At 39.8% G+C, this 26818-nt stretch overlaps 2 protein-coding genes across 8 annotated transcripts in view; one reads left to right on the forward strand and one right to left on the reverse strand.

Annotated features, from left to right (window-relative positions):
* aatka (apoptosis-associated tyrosine kinase a) overlaps positions 1-6378 on the forward strand; it is a 40387-nt gene extending 34009 nt beyond the window's left edge. For both annotated transcript variants that reach the window (XM_079456571.1, XM_079456572.1), the window contains exons 11-14: positions 291-3402; positions 3513-3657; positions 4392-4589; positions 4780-6378. In XM_079456571.1, coding sequence (XP_079312697.1) covers positions 291-3402; positions 3513-3657; positions 4392-4589; positions 4780-4808 — 3484 coding nt within the window. In that variant the 3' untranslated portion in view covers positions 4809-6378. The remainder of the gene's footprint in view (positions 1-290; positions 3403-3512; positions 3658-4391; positions 4590-4779) is intronic.
* A 508-nt stretch (positions 6379-6886) lies between these two features.
* baiap2a (BAR/IMD domain containing adaptor protein 2a) overlaps positions 6887-26818 on the reverse strand; it is a 69490-nt gene continuing 49558 nt past the window's right edge. The window contains exons 7-14 of one of the 6 annotated variants that reach the window (XM_079457572.1): positions 19640-19792; positions 18077-18322; positions 17355-17571; positions 17006-17207; positions 16186-16254; positions 14797-14950; positions 9109-9152; positions 6915-8540 (exon numbers count right to left, since the gene is read on the reverse strand). In XM_079457572.1, coding sequence (XP_079313698.1) covers positions 9141-9152; positions 14797-14950; positions 16186-16254; positions 17006-17207; positions 17355-17571; positions 18077-18322; positions 19640-19792 — 1053 coding nt within the window. In that variant the 3' untranslated portion in view covers positions 6915-8540; positions 9109-9140. Of the gene's footprint in view, positions 8541-9108; positions 9153-11594; positions 12308-14164; positions 14203-14796; positions 14951-16185; positions 16255-17005; positions 17208-17354; positions 17572-18076; positions 18323-19639; positions 19793-26818 lie in introns of those variants that run through there. The other 5 variants (XM_079457570.1, XM_079457571.1, XM_079457573.1 and 2 more) reach the window with 5 other exon arrangements.

Raw genomic sequence — 26818 nt, forward strand, 5'->3', positions numbered from 1 at the left:
AGAAATGTCTGTAGCTGACATTTTTACAATGATCTTTCTTTGTGTTCATCAAAACAAAGAAATGTTTACAGGTTTGAAACAACTTGAGTAAATGAAGACAGAATATTCATTTTGGGTGGAGTGTCCTTTTAAGGGTTTTAAAACTTGGATTACAAAAGGTTCATACAGTTAGTTTAAAGCAACTTGGCCCATCTTTCTACTCTAGTTTAGTAGAACTTTTGTAGCAAACATTCCTGTAAAATATTACTTTTGGGTCTGAAAATGCCCTTTTCTGTCACGTGTGTTGGCAGGTTCGAGGTAATGCAGTTCTGTTGGCTACAGCCTGAGCAGAGGCCTGTTGTTGAGGAGGTTCACCTACTACTAAGCTACTTGTGTGCTAAGGCTACCACTGAGACCGAGGAGGACTTTGAGAAGCGCTGGAACTCTCTTAGGCCGAGTCTGGGCTCCGGCAGCTCTCTCAGAACCCATGCACCTGAGCTAGCGTCCTCTGCTTCCTCTTCATTTCCTCTTCTTGAACAGTTCTCTATTGCAGACAGCTTCCAATCTGAGAACGGAGATGATATTTTGACTGTAACTGAGACCAGCCAAGGCCTCAACTTTGAATATAAATGGGAGCAGGCCCGAGCCGAGAAGCCCTACTGCTCCTCTTCAGCAAGTGGAGCACTGGGAAAAAATAACCCGCATTACCAAGATGTGTATTACCCACTTAGCAATTCAGCAGGTAGCTGCAAGGGCGAGAGTCTTCCTATTGGGGTTTCTCCATCTTACTATGAGTCTGACCATCCAGGAGTTGTTCCAGTGTTGAGTGCGCACAGCCCTTCAGTAAGTAGCGAATATTACATCCGCATCGAGGAGCCAGTTGAGTGTAACATCAACTTAGAAGACAGCGTTCATGATTACAGCCCAACAGTTGAGGCCAGCATCAACAGCTTGTCCAATATGAACAGAAGGAGCCCTATTGGGGCTCAGCCAAACATTTACTGGTCAGCAGCAAAAGAACCCATCAGTAACAATTACGATTCAGATAGTAGCCCAATAATGGGGTCTCTCCAAAGAACTGTTCTAAGCACTGCAGAGACAGACCATCATGAAGAATATTTTTCTTCCAATGACAGGCACAATTTCTTGCATGAAGAGTCACCTCAAGCAAGGTCCGATCTTCATTTGATAAGAAGTCAAGATTCAAGTTCTCATCAGCAGAGAAGAGGCTCAGTAAATCTCTGCCACAGTTTGGAGGTTGTAAGCGAGAGTCCAGCTGGTGTTTCAGTTTCTCTCAGTAGCCCAAGCTTGGCACATTGTGACCCGTACCTTGAATCAAACCAGAGAGCTGCAGAAAGGAGTACGGCCAGTGAGGCCTATTATGACATGATGGGACCTTTACAAAAAAATGTGCCTAGACCCCATTACATAAGTGTTGATATTGACGCTGGTGATGGCCTTCTTTTATCTAGGGGGAGTGCTGAATCAGAAGATGATGATTTGTTTTCTCAGAATTCATTAACTAACTGGACCTCCAACCACTCTGCAAACAACAACAGTTTAAGCGATCGCACTCATGCCGTTGGTTTTCGAGATGCGTACCTTGATTTGCGTCACCCGACACCCTCATCTCACGTTGTAAATGTGCAGTCAAGAGTATCAGAAACTAGGAAAACTTCCACAGATTTTTTTCCAGTGCACTCATACATGGATGCTACAGACAGCACGGCCACCCTAAACACTCAGATAGACTCAGAGGGTGGTGAATACTTACATCTATGCCCTGAAGGTAGCCAAGATGTTGAAACATCTTCTAAATGTATTTTTGTCCCTGAAACTCAACACATTCATCCTCGGCAGAACATTTCACACAAACATATCAAAAACAACACATCAGACCTTCTTCTAGGATGTTATGACCAAACGACGACATCAGCTCCAACAGAGATTGTAGTATGCAAAGAAAATATGTTATTTGATACAAGGATATCACCTGTACAAAATGAAGTCAAAAGTGTAAAGAATCTGTCATGTCCTAAAGACTCATCTGAGACTATCTCAGAGTGCACCCATGTGGCAAACAGTGGGGTGGTTCCAAAGTCCAGTATCAGCTTGGTTGAAATTAATGACTGCAGTGATGATGATGTCACTGACATTACCTCTGGAGATTATCGTTTGGAATATGCAGAGGTGGGAAATTTTGACCTGCAGAGAGAGACTGAGTCCACACAACACATGGACACTATTAACCTTGCCTGTAGCTGCAGTCCATGTGAAGCCTTTAGCCCTGATAGTTACCACACATCCATTCAGCCAAAATCCCTCGACAGTGGCTACGACACAGAAAATAATGAGTCCCCAGAGTTCATAATGAAGGACCTTGAAGGGAATCCGGCCCTTAGCACAAGTGTGGAATCAGACGAGTGTGACATGGTCCTCCAGATGGACTTAGACGACGACATCAATGTAATGCTACTGCATCCATCTGGCAGAAGTCAACATCAGTACAGAGACTCAGCTTATTTTTCTGACTTTGACACAGAGAACGATAAGAGCCCTAGCAAAAGGGTCTGCAACTTCTTTGTGCGCCAAGAAGAGGACGATGTTTTTTATGTCAAAGCTGAAAGAAAAGGCTCTTTTCAAACAGTTGGGCTCCAGTTGGGATCCACTTCTACATCAGCTCCAGTGATTTCCATGCTTTCCCCCTTTCCCCCAGAGATGGGGGGATGCTTGACCAAGGAGTCGACTCCGGATGATGGTATTGGACTGGAGTCTGATCACTCTGGAGACGAACCAAACTCTGACTGCTACTCTTCCACAGTATCCGAAGGGTCCACCTCAACACAGGAAGCTTCAGACATTGAGGGGCAAGCTAATGGAGATGCCAGATGTTATTCATCAGCGGAATCACTTGGCTCTGACTCTACCATAGTTGAGTTCAGTAGGGAGATAATTGAAGCACAGGAGCAGGATGACTGTAACAACAAAGTGGACAATCCAGAGCTTCTTAAAGAAGGAAACAATGAGAAAAGAGAAGGTACAGAAGATGCAATGGAAGACAACATAGGTCTGGTACTTTCAAGACAAAAGCATTCCAACTCTTTGGAAAGCATTCTTCCTGCCTTACCGGATGACCTGGATGTTCCAGCTCCACTTGGGAATAGAGAGGAGGCTGATGAAGATACAGACAGCGATGAGTCTGATGAAGAACTTCGTAGCTACAACATACAGGAGCAGAGTGATGAGAGTGATGAAGAGCTCCCAATGGTGCCTGTCATCGTGAGTGACCGCAGCAGTGCACGCCATCTGCGCAGCCTTCTCAAAATGCCTTCCATACTGACGCAGTCTTTCTGCGATGAGCTGGACAGCAAGAAGAAAGCTGTGTCATTTTTTGATGACGTCACCGTTTTTCTGTTTGACCAGGTTCGTAGCATTATCACTGTACTTATTTCAAAATTATAGTAATTTAAAGTATGTAGGCTGTTTCAAATCTTCAAGAAACAATTTGACAATCATGTGTCTTGCTGTTTAAGGAGAGTCCCACAGGTGAGCTTGGAGACTACAGTTTTCCTGTGGAGACAGAACCCAATGGCCAGGCTTCGGAGGTTGACACATCACAAACCCAGGATAGGGTCAAGACCTCAGATGATTCGTTACAAATTACTATGTCAGAAGAAAGTGAGTGTTAAATAACAACTATTACAGTCAAGGGAGAGGTTGAGAATGGCTGCAGTTTCCTTTATATCTTACAGGTCACTACAACTCCACCTGCTGTATAGAGTTAAAGTGAGCTAAAAGGTATAAAGTAGTAGGTATAAATTAAGTCAGTGGTCCTCAAACTTTTTTCGTTGTAAGTCCCCGTTTGTGAAGGGTGCATCGTGTCCCCCCCGAAATAAAGATTGCTGAAACATCAATTATTTTGTTTAAAGGAATTATGTTTCATTGCACAAAATTTATGATACATTTCTATATTTAATAAAACACCACAAAAACTGTTCGAGAACCACTGAATTTAGGAAACTGTACTAGACATACAGTATAGTGAAAAGAACTAGATTATAATATTGAAGTGTTACAATTGCACAATTTATAGGAATGACAAAAGTACTTTGACCTGATAATATATGTGAATATATTTTAATACTTATTAATAAAGGTATTCAGTAAAAGTAATATTACGGAGTTCACCTTTATACTGTATGGCAGTAATTATTTTAGCCGCCAGGAAAAGTCTAAGCTGTCTAAAAATTCTATGTTGTGCTGACATATCTGCATTAAGTACATGGCCTGTTTGTGACTGAGGAAATCTGTCATGTTTTTCACCAGTCTCGCTCTTTTTAACATCCATTAGATTATTGCACAGGTATTACCTTTATTTCTGTAGCATTTCATAAGTCTCTTACCCAATACAGGTGGAGAAATGTGGCACGGTGGTTTTCCATCTATGCCAAGCCCTTCAACGTCAGAAGCAAGTTCTGAAGAAATGACCACCCCGCCCAACTCTCCCATCAGCTCTCCAGATGAGAAACCAGCACCAACGCTCTCCAGGTTCAGCGTATCTCGTTTCTCCATCACTCATGTGTCCGACTCTGACGTGAACTCTACGGGAGGTAAGGCTTCTGACGAACACATTTTAGCTTAAACGTTAACCATGCTAGTTCACATACGACAATTTACATGTAATTGAATTTTTTTAATTGAAACCTGTTAAAAGAAACCTGTTCAACAGCATAACCATGTATTACTACTGGACTATGGTTTACCTTGCTTAAAATCAACCTTTTGCGTTTTGTCACACAGGGAACAGTGAGAATGGAGCCCAGGAATGAAGGAGTCACATTTTAACCCTTTGAAACTGTTCAGAACCTACTGGTGTGATTTGGTCTGATCCGACTATGGATTGTCCTGTGTTGTTTCGTTTTTCTTTCTCAACGTGCTGGACGAAAAGGTCCTGTGAACCTGATAAGCTGTTCGGACAGAGTGCCTGATACTGTAGTGATGAATTGATATTAGCCAGACCCTTTGAGTGACACGGTCTTTCGAGGGTAACAGGTAGAAGAACAGAAGACAAAAACTGTGTATCAGAATATATTTATTATCTATGTACTACAAACATGATGTATGAAGATTATAACTTATTTGCACAATTCACTATCAGTACTATGCTGAAATCATCCTTTTACATTCAAGCCGTAGGAAACAAAATAGAGACGAGGCTGCTCTTCTCATTTGCTTGTCATGTCCCGTGTTGTCAATCTGTGGTTTAGATCCCCAAAGACAAAGTTTCAGGTCAGGACCGATTGAGCTGCATAAACGTCTTATCATCAATGTCCAACAGAAAATACGAGACCCCCAACTACAGGATGTGAACACCATTGAGGGTTAAGGGTTAGGTTAGGAATGTTTTATATTTTTGACCACTTTAAGCTAAAAGGTTGGAGCTCAGGGGTGATTAGCATACAGTACAAATGTAGATCATATTAATGATATAAACATCTTTAAAGTTTATCACCTTAAGCAATTTAATGCATTTTATTGTATGAACCAAGAAATATTTTGCACATCTCGTTTAAATGTTTTATTTTGATAGAGTTGTTCATAATATTACGTAAAGTGTATTTTAAAATATAACCCCCCTTTCCCACAAAACATTACAGACTACAGTTATACATCACAGTTCTTGTTTGCTCCAAAGAGTAATGACAGTATTATAGTAGACCAGTCACTGACACCCGCCATCCTTAACAAGTGAATAGCCAGAGAAAACTTAATGGTGCTTGTGGAGATCTGAGAGCCGGAGAGCACAGAAAACAATTCTGCTCTTTAACTGTTGTACTCCAGAGCATGAAGCAAAACCGCAAGTTAAAACAAATCTCTTACAGACGGCAGCTCCTGCAGATCTGATCCTTACCGACTAGAAAAACATTTTTTGCATTAACTCTAAAACAGATCCAGATAGATGTTTCGAATAACTAGAGTAACTTTGGTCCAAATGGCATGTGGACCCCACCTGTTTCCACCATGACCCGTTTTACACGGTAAACTGTTTAAGTGTGACGTACAGCTGTCCTCCTCTGCCTTGAATCACTTCATACACATTTGTGCCAATGCTGGAAGCGTCACAATCACTGCACCGTACACTCGCTTTCTCGCTGTAATGCCTTTCAAGAGTTTTATACTGCTAACCTTTGCGCCAGTAGGTACTTTTCACATTCAGAACATCTGTGTTTCGTTGAAGGGATATAAGGTTGCCAAAGTAAGGTGAAATATAAATGTGAATGATACTTGAATGTAAAGTTAAGGGAGAGGACTGTTGTTACTGCCTCATAGCTGTCGAACTCTATTTCCTCGCAATTCATGCCTACTGTATTCTAAAAAATAAACCAAACTATAGTTTGTCTTCGTGCGTGTGATAGTTATTCAAAATGCAATATGTACGCTGAGAACGGTATTCATATGATGTTATAGCAATGTATAAAAGAGATATATTACATCATAAATACGTTTTATATATAGGCTATATACAGATTTCAAATGTTTTATATATATGTACATAAAAAAAGCTTTAATTATATATATATATATGTACAGAATGCATTTAATACATACCGGTTTTATCTTACATTAATATACAATGAAATTTGTATAAAATTTGGGCTTATTGCTTTTACAAAACGGTTATTCCATATGCGTAGCTTCAAAAAATAAAGTAAATAAAGTGAGGTGTATAGGCTATATGTAATGCGGTCAGCAGTTATAAATCAGAATCAAGGACCAGAACTGACTGTTTATATGTTCAAACCTTTTTCTTAATTCAAAGGATCTTATTCTCGTAATGAATGTTACTTGTAATATATTCTGAACTTCTGATAACCTAGAATACATACGCTGAAGGTGATTTGATTTTAGGCTTTTTGAACACAAGCCCATGAAATGGTACTAGGAATCCTTTTTTATTGCTTTTTAATTTCCTACAAGAATGGGCACAAACATTTGCATTTCTCCATAAATAAGAATGAACAGAATGCCAAAAAGAAAACAAAAAGCATTATAAAATCAGTTTTAAAGCTGGTCAGACACAAAAATCTCTCCGTTAAAGATTCATTCAAGGTAACCAAATCTTCTCCACACACCACAGTATATTCCCTAATATAAAAACAAGCCATTCATATTAGTTTCTGTAGACTTCCCCCTGTGGCAAGAAAACGGTTGAACTAAGATACTATATTTACAAGGACTATGTACTCTCAGTCCCTCAGAAACAAACACAAACAAATATTTACATAACCTGTGATTTAATATTTTCATGTTTGTGCAGTAAGCCTATAATAATACATGGAATAAGCAGTATTGTATGTTGATAAAGTTTTCTATTCTCAACACATTTTGTTGACAAAAGCAGCTAGCAAAGAAAAAAAACCTCTTATCTAGAACAGTCATTAAAATTTTACGAAACAAACAAGTACAAAATGAATCAAATAACACAAACATACAAAGAAACAATTCCCTTATATATACCAATGGAATCGCACATTTCTTTTTTTTTCAATGAGCATAATACAAACATAATACATAGTACAAACAGCTGTTAAAGGCACAAACCCTGTGTCAGCGCTGCTTGCATGAGAAATTGCACTATATATTGCAACTAATAAACTGTACAGATCTCTCTTGCATGACTAAAGCCGCATTAAGAAATCTGTTTATTATGAAGCGACCGCAATATGGCAATCGTTTGAAAGAAGTTTCATCCCAGCACCCTCGAGCACAGCTTTCACAAACGAGTGATGATACACAGACGAACTGTAACACGAATATTTAAAAACAGGGAAAAATAAATCCTAACCCAAGATATAGAACTGCAATTTATGGAAATTATAATTACTTTTTATATACTCAAATATACAAACTCTTCTGATCTTGATCCATACTTGATTCGTTAGGATTAGCCGGTACTGTGCCACATTTGTTAAAGTGACAGTTCACCCAAGAATTCTGTCATCATTTATTCACCCGCTTGTCATTTCAGACCTGTTTGACTTTCTTCCGCAAAACAAAAGAAGAGTTGAACGATTTTTGTCAACCGGCACCCATGGACTATGCCACTGACAATAGAAGTGAATGGGTTTCAGTGGTGTTCGGTTACCAACGTTCTTCAAAATATCTTTGTTTGTGTTCTGCGGAAGAAATTAAGTAACAGAGGTTTGAAATGACAAGACCGTGAATAAATGACAGAACGTTCATTTTTGGGTGAACTATCACTTAAACATTACAAACAACCATTGAGAAAGAAAGTTACTTTTTGCAAGATGCCAATTCATCACTACATCGATACTTATAAATCTACACAGTTAAGATCATTACAGAGTTTATGGTCTATCCTCGGCCCCCCTGTAGGCAAGCACACATGCTCTGCTTCCGCATGTTGTTGCAATGACACAAACAGAACAGAAGAGGGCGGTTTACTGCAAAGGCCACAGCACGAGCTCCTCTAGTAGTAGAGAGGAGCAGATCGGTCATCCATGATGCTTGGCCTGAAGTAGACCTCCAAGGAACGATCACTAGACGAAGGGGTGGAGAACAAACAGTCAGTACGTCTCCAACACAGCCTGAGACCGTGAGCCAGTACCACACATCAACATGTACGCACTAAACAAGATTTACTAGCATTCCTATTTGGGCTACAGAATAAAGGTACTGCTGAAAGGCATACAGCCATTCATTTGACATATACTTATGAACAGGTATTTGGAGAAGTCTATGAAGGGTGTATTGAGCAAGCATGCAAATGGAACAAGACAAAGTTCAGTTTGTGAGCGTTTACTTTAGTCAGCATTGATAGATGCATGCAAGAGTTAGATTTGGGGTTACCTCCAGTGCATACACATTGCCTCCGTGAAAACACCATTTCCCGGCAACCTATGACCTCTCTGGCCGGTACGAATTACACGGCACACACACACACAAAAAAAAGCGAACCAACCAGAGAGGCAGGTGGCGGCATGAGACGAAACAGTTGTGAAGCCCTATAGTGCCCGTTTAAGCCCAACAGCGAATGAAAGTAGAAAACAAAATACAAGAAAAGGGCATGATCAGTTGGCTTAGCAGCGATGGAGGCAGGTGACTTACGGAGGTCCTGCAACACTCAGAACCGGGACAATTCAGGACCCAAACTGGAAGGTAAAGAAAGTCCAGGGGTTTGTACCTGACAGCTCAGCTCGGACTGAGGCTATGCATGGCTACATTTCCACCGCATTCACGCGACTGTTAGTGTTGCGTTAGATGGCTGTTGGTTACTCGCTCTGTGACATGGCGTTTTTGAACTGCTCACTGATTCGGATGGATGACGTCACAAGTCTCGTGTTAATAGATGAGTAAATAACACGCTTCAAGAAATGACATGGGTTCAAAATATAGTGCAAAATGAAGAGTCTGCCCATAGCAGTGTCATTCTTAAAGAAACAGGCCAATTTGTAAAGCAAAGCGTGTTTAAAAAAGAAAAAAAGTCTAGAGCACATAATAAAATAAAGAACACATCTATAATATTGATTTCTTATACATCTTAAATATACAGTATATATGTCAGATCAGTTCTCCGCTGTAAGAACACAGAAAGAGAAGTTAGAAGATTAAGGCTAGCAGGCAAGCACACAGCACAAAAACACACGGACAGGTCACGTCTTCAAACAGACACGAGGACACGATGCACAAACACGCAAGTGTCTGCTCTTCAGGTTTGTATGGGAGTTGTTTGGTTTTACGGGTGATCCGAGGTGCGGTTTGTTTTCCCCAGTGGAAAGATTTCAGAGTTCAAAATGACAATCATCAAACGCCCATTTGAGCAATTGTTTTATTAATATATAGATATTTTTATTTATTCGTTCCGTAAAAAGTCACCATACATTCAAGGTCAAATGTTCACTATGTTCCTCCTCGGCATGCATATTGTGAGCGTTACACTTATTTCTTGTGCAGTTTTCCTAGTTTGTCTATTTTCCAAGGAAAAGAAACTGAAAAGAACAACAACACAGCGGGGACTACACCACAGCTCCAGAGGATCTGTCAGTCAACATCCTAAAACTGCAAACATCCTGTATACAGGGGAATGCTTTAGAGACATGGGTGGGTGGCACTTTCTTATCAAGGTCGGAATTGCACCAGAATGAATAATTCACATAAAATATGATTCACAAATGTTGTGTGGCGTACCTTGATATAAAAAATTTCATCGGAATGATTTAAGACAGTGTCTGAAAAGATAAGAATAATCTTTTTCACAATTTGTGAGCCATATTTTGAGAAAGTAACAAGTGTCTCGTAAAATGATATAACAAATATATTTAATTTAGATCTAAAAAATACGTATATTGTAAAGCAAAACATTTCTTTTACATACTCATTTTATTCTGTAAATATGAATTTAGTTTTGCGATTTTGAATTACATATGACAGATATAAATTTAAGCAAATCAGCATAATTTATTTAGTTAAAATTAAACAAACATTTGGTATTGAGTAAGTACTTAAAAATCCGCCACATTCACCATGGTAAACATGTAATAATTATATTTAAGCTGTCTGATCTAATTTCACCAGAAATGCGATTTGAATGTGAACATTTTTGTGTCATCTAGTGGCGTGGTTGTGAATTGCAACCAACGGCTGACTCCACCCCTCCGTTTCGAAGCACTATGGCAGCTGACAAGAACTAAGCGGTCGTCACGTTTACGCTTCTTTGCCAAAGGAGACAACGCATTTACGAAACGCACTCTGTAACAAAGCCATTTAGAGAGAGAGAGAGAGAGAGAGAGAGAGTCGCGTCAACTCTGCTGCATCCAATGGAACAGTTTTTCACAGCAACGGCGGTTTATGGAGGCTCTCAATAGTTCCTGGAAGTAACAAGTAATGCATGGAGCTGCGGCTAAACAGATCAACTGAGGTAAACTTTTAACCCATTTCAAGACGCAAGTCATTTAATGAATAAAAAAATTTTAGAAATAAAGAGAAAACATAACTTCCTGAAGGCTCCATGAATCAAGAGCAGCGTGGAATTTTTTAACTTCCGTTGGCCCAACTCTCTCAAAGGTTCTGGTCTATAGAGCAGTTTGTCCATTTAGGGCTACTGTAGAAACAACATGGCGAATTCCATGTAAGGGGACCCGCGGCGTATGTAAATAGTAATAGCTAATTCTAAGGTAATAAAACATAACGCTTCATTAAGAAAGGTCTTTATACACTTCTGAAGACATAATTATGTATATTATATTGCATTTCTGTCAAAAGATCATCCAAAAAATTACACACTTGCCCATTAATGTGTCATATTTTTCGGAATGTATTCAATTCAACACAATTCAGACCCTGTAGTTCTACATGTCTGAAACAGGATAATGGGATTTTTGGGGTGTGGTGGGATAGATTGGGTTTATGCTCAGAGCACTTTTCTTTCATGCATGCAGGGCGAGCGGACACGTGCTGGTCTCGGAGAACAGCGCGGTCCCACCCAAGTGTTTTGAAGCTCATGCAACCTTCACTCTGGTTTGTAGGTCCACTGTTGTTTGGCACTTGGGAGAATTAAGATTTTCCTTCATATTATTCCAATCCTGTCTGTGAATAGGAAAATCGAATCTGCTTTAATTTTGGCACAAAGTGACACAGCCTCTGGATCAGAGGAGCACCAGGTAATACATGAGGGAATCACAAAACGCAAATGCTCTTCAAAAACACAGAGAGAGAATACACTCTGCACAACTCAACCACAAATAATAAAAAAGAACAATCCTCATTTTCGCATGAGGCTCCTATAACATCTGCTTAGAAAAGAGAACAGCGAGAGCATCGTCATTAGCAGAGCTGCTCCAAAATACCAAATGAGCTTTTCTTTTCGGCACTTTTACATGAGGATGTCATTTAATAAAAAACAACCACATAGCAAAAACTTGTGCTCATGCATGAAAGACAGGAAGTGGTAAGCAGTCTCTTTGGAGTCCACAGCGATGTCATAGCGGCGTCACTACAGGCGAATCACAGTCTGTAAAGCGGCGAGGCGAGCAGTTGGACTGCGTTCCGGTCGATCCTCTCAGAGCTCCCCCCCGACCCACCACACGCGACCGGCACTATCGCCCCGGCAAGACGCAGGGAGGAAGAGAGGACAGAAAGGAGGGATGAGACTGGCCCCTTCCATTGGAGGAGGAGTGTGTGGAGGCAGAGCTTAACAGGGGGGAGGGGCTAAGGGAAGTAGGAGCGTGGCCCCTGTGCTATCCGGAGCTGTATCTGTGTCTGATAGTCTGTCTGTGTTCACACTGTCGAAATCAATTTGCCATCGGAACTGTGGAACAAAGAGAGAAGGAAGCTTGCCAGGTCGGACACATTCAGAGAGAAATGAAGAATAGACAAGACAGACACAAATGGGCGGCGGGGGCTCTTCACCTGTCTAACCTCGGTCTACTCTCTGGCCAGATGAGAAACACAAGAATTATTAAATGTGCCATGGTACGTTAACTTCCCATTGTTTAAACAATAGATTTACAATAAAAATTTAAATCGAATCTAAGTCTCAGGTATCCGTAGGGTGAATATGTCGCAGAAAAGAAAGGAATATTTTGGCTTGGCTCAATTGACGGCATATGTTATCAATAACAACAATTTTGAGGAGTCCCTAAATTGGGTCAAGGCATTCACCAAACAAACATATTGTATGGAAATATTACCATGAAGCCTGTTCGATAAAAATCACTTGTTTTCATACAATATACTGTAACAAGCACTTGAATATGAGTCAATGATGTATAACAAACCTTTACACCATGTCTACACCGGACGCAGCGTGATGCGACAACAAAAAACGCACTACAACCCATTAGAATTGTTTATTTTGTCCACACTGGATGCGCACTGGAACAATGCCATTAGAACAAGCCCTGTGTCATGTCGCGTCGTGTCCGGTGTACACGTGGTGCGACCAATAATATCAATAAAATGAATCAAATTAAAAATGTGATATATAAAATGTGAATTTTAATGGTTGAAATAATGGCTGGAATTTAAATCTCTAAAATACAGTGAATGGTATTTTAAACATATATAGACTGTTAAAAAATATTTGTTGTGCTGGTTCAACTCAAAAATATTAGTTAACTCAAAAATATTGCTCAACTCAAAGTTTGTGTTAATTCAACTTAATTCATTGAACTTTCTAAGGCAACCAGGTAACAAACCAAGTGTATCAGTTGTATGCGATTTTCACAAACAAATATTTGTTCATTTTCAATGTGAGATGATAACTTGCTTAAAGTCAAAGAAATGCAAATACTAAAGATTAAAGAAAATTAAAACGTGTCAAGAAAATGAATTAATTTAAAGATAAATCACAGTCGCACCACATGAAATTTTTTGAGGGTCAATTCATAGATGAGAAACTTTATAATCGTTTCATTTAAAATTTGAATCAGCATTTACGTGTACAACACATTCTTAATGTTTGAATAACTGCAAAATATATTATTAGTTATGTGTATTTTACAATTGGTCTGTTAAAAATATGTATACGTCATTGACCCAAATACACCTGCACATTACAGTTTTACCAGGTCCCGTTGACCTCTATAAGTGCAAAACTGAAGGATAATACAATATGTTTTGTCACAGATGCTGTCGATACCCAAAACATTCCTTCGCTGTGAAATTAAATAAGGGTGTTTTACCTATGTTAAATCATCTAGAGAGTGAATTCAGGGCACACAGACTATGAACAGCTCTGCTTCTGACCTGAATGAATCTTATATATACACACACACACACACACACACACACACACACACACACACACACACACACACAATGAAGTCAACAACAACGCATCTTACATAATGATGCATCTCTTATCTCAAATCCATCTCTACACACTAACATGCGCACACACAAAACGGACAGACACACAACCTTCTCTTAATAAACCATTTTCAATTCTCTGAGAAAAAAACAGGGTTTGTCCTCTGACAAATATAAGCGTTACGTTGCACATTTAGCATAAGCGAGCAAGAGCTAAGAAAGGGAAAAACACAAATTAACTAGCGTTCACTAACACAAGTATAACTAGCAGTACAGTTTTGGGTATATTGGTAAGACTTGTTGGCTAATTCGTTACTTAGTATCGACTGTCTTATTTATTAAGAGCCTATCTTACCTTGTGGCAAAGGGATTGTCATAATCCTCTAGCGCTGGCTGCAATTCCCAAAGACATTATTTCAGTGCTGCTTAGCGGCCAGAGAAAAAACATCCAAGGGTGCACCAACACAGGTTAATAAAGGAATAAATTCACCCAAAAATAAACACGCTGTCGGCGTTTACTCGCCATCACACCGTTACAAACCCTAAAACATTCATTTGTCTGTGGAAATTGAACATTTTGCATTGTGTACAATGACCAAGTGTGTAAAGCATTATAAATCTTCTGAAACCATGTGATAAATTTCATAATATATAAATGACTAACACTGACAGGATGGTGCAGACCCTTTTTCGGTATGTTACCGTACATATGTGATGTTTTTGGAGCTCAATGTAAGCGTTTGTTGTATGCATATTGCTCTTCAAACCACCTTCCACAAACCAAGTCATATGGACTTGGAGGGTCACATTTTCATTTTTGGGTGAACTTCTTTAGTATGAAAATCATGCATGTTAAAAGTGACCCACACCAGCAGATAGAGTCAGTAATGCAGGAAAGATATTAAAGCACATGAACAGAATCTACATGATTAAAAGAGAATTACAGAGAGACACCCGTTTTATGCTCATATTTGTGCATGCTTGTACCTGTGCAAAGCCAGCCATGCTGTAGGGGCGTGGCCGAGTCTGTGTTAGGCTCTGTGCCAAAAGTCGGGCAGTCAGACCATAGTCAGGCATGGGCAAAGACATGTCCTCTCTCTCCAGCAGGTTTCCTGTGCTGCTGCTTTTCCCATGATGAAGACTACAGGACGAAGGTCAGCCAATCAATAATCGCAACACAGATGAAGCACAGATTGTGAAGCGCTTACTTGCTTTGAGGGCACCAGAGCAGAGTGGAAAGGGACTATATGTATGTAATCTGGGAAGGACTTTTAACTACATAAAAATATGTGCCTAAAAAGTATACTTGCGTATTACATTTATCAGCCAATGGAAATAGCTTTTGTGAAGGGATACTCCGTCATCATTTACTCACCCTCGAGTTGTTCCAAACGTGTATAAATGTCTTTGTTCTGATGAACACGGAGAAAGATTATTGAAAGAATGCTTGTAACCAGACAGATTTTGACTCCCATAGTAGGAAAAATGTATTTATCATTTTTTTGTTCTGTTGAATGCAAAAGAAGAAGTGTATTTCTTCCTACTATGGCAGTCAATGAGTGTTGAGATCTGTCTGGTTATAAGCATAATTCCACGTATCTTATTTGTGTTCAACCAAACAAAGAAACATAAACAGATTTGGAACAACTCAAAAGTGTGTAAATTATGACAGAAGTTTCAGGTGAAGTATCCCTTAAATTTTGAATTGTGCTCCTAAATTTGAAAAGAGCCAGAACATGAAATACGTGCAATGGTGATTTCTATACAGAAGAACAAAGAAGAACGAATTCCTCGACATGATAAGCACTGCTTGAGATAAATCAGACGTCTGACACATGATTGTGTGTAGTCTATGCCTATATATAGTCAATTATTATATTTCAACACGTATTGAAAATGGCCGATTTTACTTGATGAGTTACTTGTGCATGCTTTCAGATAGAGTGAACAAGAGAAAGATAGACGTGAGATGCTGTGGAAAGCCCTTATCTGGAGAAGAACTTGCGCAAATTACAAGCTATATAAATACTGTATATATTCCTTAATACTGTATATATTCCTAAAACAACAAAGGTAAAACATTTCCGTGTGTATGGATTGCTGTGAAATGCGGTGGAAATGGTGTGTAAGAGCTTTTCTCTGCACATAAATACACAATCGGTTCTCCATTACTGTTTTGTCTTTCATCGTAGAACACATGTTGGTATAGGTTATACATGCATGTTATAGTAGCTACATTTTACCCAGAAAACAAATAGTGTTAATAAGTGTAAGTAATGCTGAAGTAATGAGAGTGTAATCTAACACATTATCACACAACATTAGAGATTATAATCAGTACCAGAAGTACTCTAGTCAGCAATGGAAGGCACATACTTCACTCTTAACTTCTCACTGTCGCTGTCGGGCAGCACTCGAGTGTAAGAAAAAGGAAACCAGCCACGCCTGAAAGAAAAAATATTTTTTTATAAAAACTTTAAGGCATTGAACCGTGGAGATCGCAATAGTTTCTTCAGCAATGTTATTTAGCAGAGAGCAAATGGAAATGCTTGCATGACAAATCTATCCTTGACTCATCCTCATGTCTTAACACAAAAGATGGTATTTTGAAGAATGTTGGTAACCAAACAACATCGACCCCATTTCCTTACATTGTATGGACACAAAACCACCGAGACATTTCTCAAAATATGTTCTTTTGTGTTACACATGATAAATGATCATCAAGCTTTTATTTTTAGATTTTTATTTTTCGTGTTAATTTCAGATAAGTTCTAGCTATTTTAATATAATGTTTTTGTTTTTGATATTTTATAATTGATGGCTTCACTCTTAAAAAAAGGTTCTTCAAAAGGCTCTTCATTGCCATAAAATAACCTTTTGGGCCCATAAAGAACCTTCTTAAAGAATGGGCCCATAAAGAAAAGGTTCTTTGTGGTGAACAAAATGTTCTTCAGATTATAAATAAGTAAGAAAGAGATGGTTCTTTGTGGAACCATAGATGGTTCTTCTATGGCATCACTGTGAAGAACATTTTAAGCACCTTTGTCTCACGTTATTGCGGAAATGTAAGGTTGGTATAATTTTAAAATGGATGATTTTCTATTATGGAAGTTTTCAAATTTCTGGTTAATTTAAGTCCTTACGGGTCAGGGTTCTGTCCATTTTTGTTGTTGATCTACACATAAGAACTTACATCTTGTTCTTCTCATTCTCTCCATAGTGCCAGCCGTCTCTAGCCTCTGGCACCAGCAGGGTAATGATGTCTCCCTCGGTGAAGCTGAGCAGGGTGCTGTTGTCTCCAGCAGTGTGGGAGAAAATGGCCTGGACAAGAGAGCGTCCGTTCTTCTCGAGACCTGCTGCCATTGAACTCGACCGGGGCAGGGTCCTTGTCTCACCTAGAGAGGGATTGGATGGATTACAAATTAAAAACCAAATCGTTTTAATTTTAGCCATTTTAACGTGTAAGAGGACAGGACACTGAAGAGACAGAGGTGTCCATACGGTTATGTTGATGTACCAATGTCCCATTTAGATTTTCTTACCCACAGCAGTCTTGTTTTTAGCCGGCTGGGGTCTGCGGACAGGCAGGGTGTTGGAGTAGACGTCGCTGACCTGTCTCTGGGGCTGGCTTTGGGTTTGAGACTGACTCTGTGGGGATGGCGGTCTTCCCTGAGCGACTCCGCCGTCATTCCAGTACTCCTCCCCGTGGGCCCCTGTCGTCCCGTTCACCAGAGACATGCCATCGGGACCCATAAGCCGCTGCAACAGTGATGACAAAACAAGAGCCATGTCAGACGAACACACAAACTAGCAGACAGGGTCACAGACTTCCAAAAAAGCTCTTTGATGTACAAGCATCACTTAAGCAGTAGCGCCAATGTAATGGATGTAGAAGCTCGGTTATTGCGTGCAGGCTGTATACTACGATTGTGTAAGTGTTCTGCTTCTGGCAAGAGCCACTCGACAATAGCGCTACGGGCTGAAGTGAGTTTTAAAGAGGTTGAATCATCTGACGCCCAGCTATCGCCGCAGTGTGAAAATCAGAGTTTATTCTTTGGTGGTTCAGACAAGCAAACAGGCATCAAGATGTCAAATATTCATGCAAATGTATATGCAAAGAAAGAGTTGAATATTTAGCTGTTTACTGCAACATGACCAGAGATGGGTTCGGTTGAAGTGTGTGTGCCAAATGAGAATCCAAAGGCCTAAAAAGGCTATTTTGCAACTAGCATCGTCATGTTTGAAGGAATGACGCAATACTAACCCCCTGGTGGCCCATGCCACTTCCCATGAAGGCAGCCAGTTCAGGTGGCACGGGCAGCGGTTGTGCTCCAGGGATGGGATCTGAGATGAGCAGGTTGCCCTTGGAGGAGTGCAGAGGGCTTGAGAGGAGAGTGCTGGAACCAGACGTCATCTGCTGGGTGATCAGCATCGCCCTCTCAGGCAGCTTGTTGGGGTCTGAACAGGCCTGCTGCCATACTGGGATCTTCTGGGTTAGCAAATCTTTACCCTACAAACAGCAGCAAAGCATCAAATGAAAAACTGAGATTTTTATATTCTGAGTGAATAAGAGAGATACTAGGAGATGACAGATGTATATTGTTAGATTTATAAACACCGCTAAGCTTGTGTTTCATCAAGAAATTATGCTCCGTTTATAGAAAATGTTAAGACACATCACCTCAGTTTGCAAAACAGTCAGTAAATGTTAACAGAATTTAAATTTTTCAGTGAACTATCCCTTTAAATGTGGTATGTATATACGGTTGCTACAGTACAATCTACTGTATAGTTTTGGATGGTTGCCATGCCTCACTATGTAGTTGCTAAGGTGCGCTTAGTGTTTAAGGACATTGTCAGGACCGTCAATGCAGCACAATCCCTTCAACGTGTAATTCATCTTACATAATTCGCTTTTGTTGTAAGTGACTGTTTGTGAGCAAATGCTAATGGGTCTGTCACTTGTCGGACCACTAACAGCACGCTGCAGTGTGGGTGAGGGGCATTCGTCTCCATCCCGCCGCCCACTTCTGGTGACTCACGCACAAAACGCACTCACGCCTCCTAAATCTACCACACACACTCTCTCTCGCTCTCTTCAGCGCGGCCTTTCTGAACTCTTCCCACACACGCCTCCGTTCGGATCAGCTACTGGACAGGATGTTCTTGAAATCTGAGGGTTTTTCATTCAGCCCCTCCCAACAAATCCAACGTTCCCAGCAGTCAGAACCGCACGTCTGGCCCGTGATGAGGGGGTTACCGTTTAGTGCGAGAACATTATTCACCGATTAAATTTGCTCGAAGAAACTCCCAAACACACACACACGCAAGCATGCAGATGTTAAAGGATGCATTTACGCAGGTTGCATGTGCAACGGGACCCCCTGCAGATCGTAATATCTGCTCCGCGTGCTGTCTGGAGATTCAATGAGGTGATTTTTAATGAGGTGGGCAAATGGCTTTGTTATTATGGGTAATTGATACGGCAGAAACGCTGTGCGTTGCTTGGAATGCGAGTGCAGACAATTGCAGAGAACAAATCTCATCTCCTCTTTGTAATAAAGCCCAAACAAACTGAGCCCAATGGAGACTGTGGTGAGGGCTGATCTTTAGGGATTGCCATGGCAACTGCTGCTGTCTTCAGCCGTATTTAAAGAGAGACTTCATATGCAGAGATGCTACTGTCTCGCTGCACACAAAAAGCAAAAGAGTCGTTTCTGAAGCTCAACTGATGGTGAGGTCATGGGAACCATTCAATTCCCGGAGACAAGCATAAGTGGTTGAATGCATAAATCGAAAGTGACTTAATGTAATGTTTGGGTCTCACCTTTCCATGGTAAGCGCTGCTGTTCTTGGCCACGGCACACTGACGGTCCACCAGGAAACAGTATCTCCTGCGCTCCTCCGAAAGCGCCGTTTTGTAGCCCTCTGCAATGAAGCTATCCAGCTCGCTTTGTTTACTGCTGATGGTCTCGACGTACTGGAGAAAGAAAATAATTCAAATTTATTTCCAAGAAATCAGGTTTGACACAACCTAAATATGCGTCAATTGTTAATTTTTTGCAGAGTGCCAAAATATTTTCTACTGTTTTTAAAGGTTCAAATTTGCTATGAGGTTATAAAACCCATTTCCCATTTAAAGAGATCCATCTAAAATGAAAAGTCTGTCATCATTTACAAATCTGTGTAAATGTCTTTGTTCTGGTGAAGATAGAGAAAGATATTTGGAAGAATGATTGTTACCAAACAGTTCTTGGCCACAATTGACTTCCATATTAGCAAAAATGACATTGGTAGTCAAAAGTGCCACAGAACTGTTTGCTTTTCAACATTCTTCAAAATATCTTCTTTTGTGTTACACAAATAAACGTAAAATGTAAAAATGTTCCTACTATGATACTACGGTCGCTGTTTGGTTACAAGCATTCATACCAAATATCTTTCTCAGCGTTCATCAGAAAAAAGACATTTAAATCGAGGGCGAGTAAATGATGCCCCCGAATTGATATTTTTTCAGTGAACTGTTCCTTTAAATCGTTATGCTTCTTACCAAAAAGTATAATTTACTCTGTGGAACGTTGACATGTCATGGTCCAACATTATATCATATTTTATGCACAATTGTATTAACATGGTATTCCAGGGAATTACCATGGAAAAGTATCTACACACAAAAAATTATAGGAACGATTATTTGGTGCTTAAATGAAAACAGCGTAGAAACATGAATAGAAGCTCGATTCACATGCGAATGCATTTTCGATGGAAATTCTTCTTATGAATACTAAAAGGTTTTTTTAGCCCCTCTGCTGATTGGCCCATGATCACCTTGCCGTCTCTCTCTCTCTCTCTCACATCCCCAGCGGGAACTCTGAGCTCCCGGAAATGTCAGAACCATTACAGAACTCATTATCTCAACACATCCAGGTGTTTTAGTGCCCTATTCCAATTTACCCACAACAGGACGAGGGGGACTCCCCATCGCCCGCTGGTATCATCATGTATTTCAGTTATATTGGTCTCAATGAGAGAGCATTATAATGAAGAAAGCACTTCAAGATTCAATGATGGGAACTGTTTCAAAAAACTGCTTAAACGCAGAAGATTAAGAGGGAGTCACAAATGTAATGGAGCAGAAAATCTCCTACGGTCACGCGGCAAAAGCTTGACTGTGTTCTGATGAACTTGGGATGTAAAACTAATGGCTTGTAAAAGCAGCAGGAGCGTTTTGATGGGCTTCCATCAATCTTGGAAGTCTCTATCGGGAATGCTTTGAAAGAAGAGCTCGTTGAGAGGAATATTTACTACAGTGGGTACGGAAAGTATTCAGACCCCCTTACATTTTTCACTCTTTGTTATATTGCAGCCATTTGCTAAAATCATTTAAGTACATTTTTTTCTCATTAATGTGCACATAGCATTTCTTCTGATCATCCTTGAAATGGTTCTACAGAGACAGAATTGTGGCAAGGCACAGATCTGGCCATGGTTACAAAAACATTTCTGCTGCACTTAAGGTTCCTAAGAGCACAGTGGCCTCCATCATCCTTAAATGAAGACGTTTGGGACGACCAGAACCCTTCCTAGAGCTGGCCGTCCGGCCAAATCGAGCTATCGGGGGAGAAGAGCCTTGGTGAGAGAGGTAAAGAAGAACCCAAAGATCACTGTGGCTGAGCTCCAGAGATGCAGTCGGGAGATGGGAGAAAGTTGTAGAAAGTCAACAATCCCCGCAGCCCTCCACGAGTCGGGGCTTTATGGCAGAGTGGCCCCGATGGAAGCCTCTCCTAAGTGCAAGACACATGAAAGCCCACATGGAGTTTGCTAAAAACACTTGAAGGACTCCAAGATGATGAGAAATAAGATTCTCTGGTCTGATGAGAGCAAGATGGAACTTTTTGGCCTTAATTCTAAACTGTATGTGTGGATAAAACCAGGAACTGCTCATCACCTGTCCAATACAGTCCCAACAGTGAAGCATGGTGGTGGCAGCATCATGCTGTGGGGGTGTTTTTCAGCTGCAGGGACAGGACGACTGGTTGCAATCGAGGGAAAGATGAATGCGACCAAGTACAGGGATATCCTGGACGAAATCCTTCTCCAGAATGCTCAAGACCTCAGACTGGGCTTCACAACAACTCTGTGACTGTTCTTGAATGGCCCAGCCAGAGCTTAAACCCAATTGAGCATCTCTGGAGAGACCTGAAAATGGCTGTCCACCAACATTTACCATCCAACCTGACAGAACTGGAGTGGATCTGCAAGGAGCAATGGCAGAGGATCCCCAAATCCAGGTGTGAAAAACTTGTTGCATCTTTCCCAAAAAGACTCATGGCTGTATTAGATCAAAAGTATTAAGTTAACTACTAAATACTGAGCAAAGGGTCTGAATACTTAGGACCATGTGATATTTCAGTTTTTCCTTCTTTAATAAATCTGCAAAAATGTCAACAATTCTGTGTTTTTCTGTCAATATGGATTGCTGTATGTACATTTATGAGAAGAAAATGAGTTTAAATGATTTTAGCAACTAGCAGCAAAATTACAAAGAGTGAAAGATTTAAGGGGGTCTGAATAGTTTCCGTACCCACTGTACATGGAGAGTCCACAAGCAAAACACAACATTTGTGTTCACAATTCTGTTAAAATACTAAACCTCATTCAAACATAGAGTGCATGCAGTTGGATGTTACTACCACAGGTTGGCACTAGCTTCACACTGATGCCTGTTTGCTTTCACTGGGTTCAAGATTTTCACATTAGAACCGTCATAAGAGTAAATAAGTCATAAAAAACTAATCCCCAATATTTAGTAACGGAGGATGATGTTGTCTATAGGGTTAGCTGGACTTACATAAACATGCAATAAGTGAGTAGTAAGTATCTATAGTGTCTTATTCTTTGAGGAAAGCTGAAAAAAATGGTTCTCTGAGCAATATTTTTTTTGTCAGAGTAATAAAGGCAATATCACATTCGCCCAAAATGTAAGGATTTTTACTCGTATAGACCCCAAGGGCAAATCCTGGCAACCCCTGTATAAAATAAGATCCATTTTCCTAGCCATACTTTATTATTACTTCATGTATCCGTGACATAATTACAAAAACATAATAGCCTTCTTTAATGCTTAACACACCATTACATTTAGTAATTTATTAGAAATTACATTGAATATGTTGTATTTTGTAAAAAAAAGGTTGTTTTTGTTACCTTTATTTCATGCATCAACATTATCTAATAAGCAATACTTCTACGGCATTTATTAATTTATTCACTTTTATTAGCATTTAATATCTTCGTTCATGTTAATTTTAGCAATAACTTACATATTTTTATAATAATCAAAGTTGAACACGTCAACATTAGTTAACAGACATTGTTAATGTTAGCTCATTTGTTATGTTAGTTCAAAGATGAATAAATGCTGGAAAATGGCACTTTACTGTAGTTTTGGAGCAGGTTTGCCAGTAGCTTACTCTAGATTGAATTTACAATTTAGTTTTAAACCTAAACTTACATCAAAAATAACCTTGAACCTTAAAATTCAAAGGGTTTTAATTTTGAGTAAAGTTTAAAAACCGTAGTATTAAGTAGTAATTAAATCTACAGTAAGTTACTGGCAAACCTACAGCAAAGTTTTACAGTGTATTCTACTCATTGTTAGTTCATGTTAGTTAATTACTAAAGTTGACAAATACAACCTTATGGGAAAGTGTTATCTTAAATATTTTACTTATTTACATATTTATGCATAGACCACCAGCAAGATCAAGGACCCCCTGTCAGATGTACTACTCTGCATTATAGTAGCTGTATCTTCCCCAGACTGATATGTACATCCCCATAGAGTGCATACATACAGATCCCTCCTCAGCTCCACTGAATTACAGCCCTGATGAAAAACCGATCACCAGAATAAAAATATAGACATAACTCCTCTGCATACTGCAGTGTGAATGACATGCACAGAGGTAAGACGGCACAGGAGGAGGTGAAATGAGGAAACATCGGAACATGGAGAACGAACGCGCGTGACGAACAGACGCAGTACAGGTCATGACAACAGATGGACGTGTGGACAGGCGTGATGATGAAGTGATGGATGGAGAAGGCAGGACCCTTCCGTTTGCATATGAAAACTGTCACACGTACTCAGTCAGGCAGTATGAAAGATGTTACACAGGTCATGTGGTCTTGTAATCATATTTTTGGCCTTTTTAATAGTACTGAACAATACAGCATAACCTGTGACGCTTTACTTTGCCAACTGCCATTGCTTCTTTTCAAACCATTCTTATCATAAACTGGCCAAATCTGGTCTGAAACAAACAAGACGCATGTCAGATTAAAACTTGCGTCTCACCCAAACAAGGATCATGTGTTAACCACGAAGCAATGACTCGCAGGCTACTTTAATATGGTCATTGTTGTTTGGTACGATGTAAATGTTGTTTCTGTTTTAATGAAGTGCCATTTATCCTCTTATCTAAAATGAACTTGAATAAAATGCCCCATCGTAACCACACAAACAAATACAAAACGAAAAATCCAATGATATATGGCAATAAAGTTGAATCTAATCTAATCTAATATCCTTTGATGTACTAATATTATTCTTCAACATGCATGAGGATTTTAATAATTCAGCACCTTTGCATTACCAAATGATGCCATTTTTCAAGGTTTCCACTGACATACTGTAGTTACTATAGCTATTGTTACCATGGTAACTCCGTAATACCAACCACCATTACCCAATAATGATAATTAACAAATACTGTCCTTTGGAAAACTAACAATGGTTTTAATACAGTAACCACTACTGTACAGTATGGTAGTTGCAGTAAAATCAAAGTAAACTAAAATTACGCAGGATTTTATTTAGTTACGTTAAGCTTGAACTATAACCATATGTTTTACATCATTGTAAAACTACACCAATGCAAATGATACTTAATCCACCCAATAAACGTGAATGCTGGAGTTTTACCATAATACAACAATGCTTTGGAAAACTCCCCCTGGGTTTATTTAAAAATGTCTTTAAAAAATTTTGCAAACAGCAGAATTTCAGAAAAACAGGTACATTCTTTATTTAGCGAGGAAATCACGTCTATACAAATTAATGACCAGAAAAGATTCTCGATTTGCCATTGGTTTTATTTTAGACCCCGGCTGTGCGGTACACGGGAGGTGGAATCTCTGTCTACACCTGGTCTGAAGCAATCCTAGCGTGCTGTAAAGTACAAAGCCATCTCTAACTTAAACGCGTCCCCTGCTGGGTGTCCCGCTGTGTCAGCCTGATGCAGCCGAGCCGCAGCTACTGTACACACAATTCTGTGACATCAGCAGTCCTTCATCCTGTGGCAGAGCCGCTTCCTCTACAGGAACAATCCGGTGCTCTCAGGATGGAGCCTACGAGGATTCGCGCGTGTTCCTCTGTAGTCTAATTGCTTTCCAGAACTAAGCCACACCATTCAGAACAATGACATGCGTGTTAATGTGCGATATCACAGCTAGCGTGATGGTCTCATATCCCCGGACAACTCCACTGAAGTCAATCGGTAGCCAATTAACATCTTCAGAGAGACTTCTGCGACTTATTTCGGCAGCACCAAGATGAAGAACATTTTTTACCGAAGGTACTAGAGGAACGACAGCGAGAGGGAAAGTCAAATAATAGAGTAAAAAAACTAACATGGCCAGTACTTTAATGAAATAAAGTCTTTTGAAAGCAGAGGTTGTTAATATGTTAATGCCGGTGTCATGAAATGTTTGCACCCCGTTTGGATTGTGTGCCCGATCACAAATTTGTCATCTCGATATTTAGTTGTATGGCTAACCGAAGATAAGTTAGCTTCTACAGAGATAAATACGCTGGGTAAAATAAAAGCATTAAAATTTTTAGTATGTTAAAATATAAGTTTACAAAAAACACATGAGCATATAAACATGATGTAACATACACGCAGTGTTTCCGGGTCAACATCTAACAAACAAACAAAAAGCATCACTTTTAATATTTTAAAGAGTAAATATTTTGTGATTTCTAAAGTCGTACTGTGGTTTTTAGAGTGTCCAACAACAAGTAAGTTCATACATGCTGGTCAGATGGTCTAGTCTGCTGTGATTGGTCTACCGCGTGCAGTGTCGCAATGGACCGTTGGCGGTCATTACACGGATTGACGCAAATCTGATTCGGAACTGAATTTAGAATGACGGATGACTCGTTCGCGTGATTCATAGTCGACTCCCTTTTGCCCAAGTCAATAATTTGATATTTGTTCACTTTCGGCTTTACAACAGACTGCTTACATTCACACAGCAACATTTCACACTGCATGAAAATGTCATTTTAAGGACATTGTAATAGTTCCTCTTTAAAATTACCATGGTTTTATTATAGTAAATAACTATAAACAGTAAGAACGAGATGTGTTTGATTTCACTACCCATAGCCTCATTTGTGTACTATTATATGAAGCGAATACTGCAGGGGTGCCCAATCCTGCTCCTGGAGTTCCTGATCAAACACACCTGAAGCAGCTAGTCAAGATCTTCTAGATAACTTGGAACATATCAGGCAGGTGCATTTCATGAGGGTTGAAGCAGAACTCTGAAGGACGGTAGATCTCCAGGAGCAGGATTGGGCAACAGCAGTGAAAAAGACAACAGCGGTCATATAAACAATATACTTACGACATAAATTGTAATGTAATTCTGTAAGAATTGCAATAAGGCGCAAAAAAAAAGAGTACCAATCCCATTAGAAGTCTCTAAGAATAACAAGAATAACGTGGGGTCCTAAAGGGGACAGAATTCGAGAGGAGATCACCTGTTTGTCATGAGACCTGTTTGTCAAGAATTTACACTGTGCTTTGCATTTTGTTTTTCAGTAAAATATTTTGCAGTTAGCTGAGAAGTTTGTCTGAAGGATGTGAAAAGCATTACCCTAGCTAAATTATGTTGGGTTTACTTGATTTACAAGTAAAAAAGCCAAATTATCTTT

Source organism: Barbatula barbatula (genome assembly GCF_947034865.1).
Source record: "Barbatula barbatula genome assembly, chromosome: 5".
In the NCBI taxonomy this organism is placed as follows: Eukaryota; Metazoa; Chordata; class Actinopteri; order Cypriniformes; family Nemacheilidae; genus Barbatula; species Barbatula barbatula.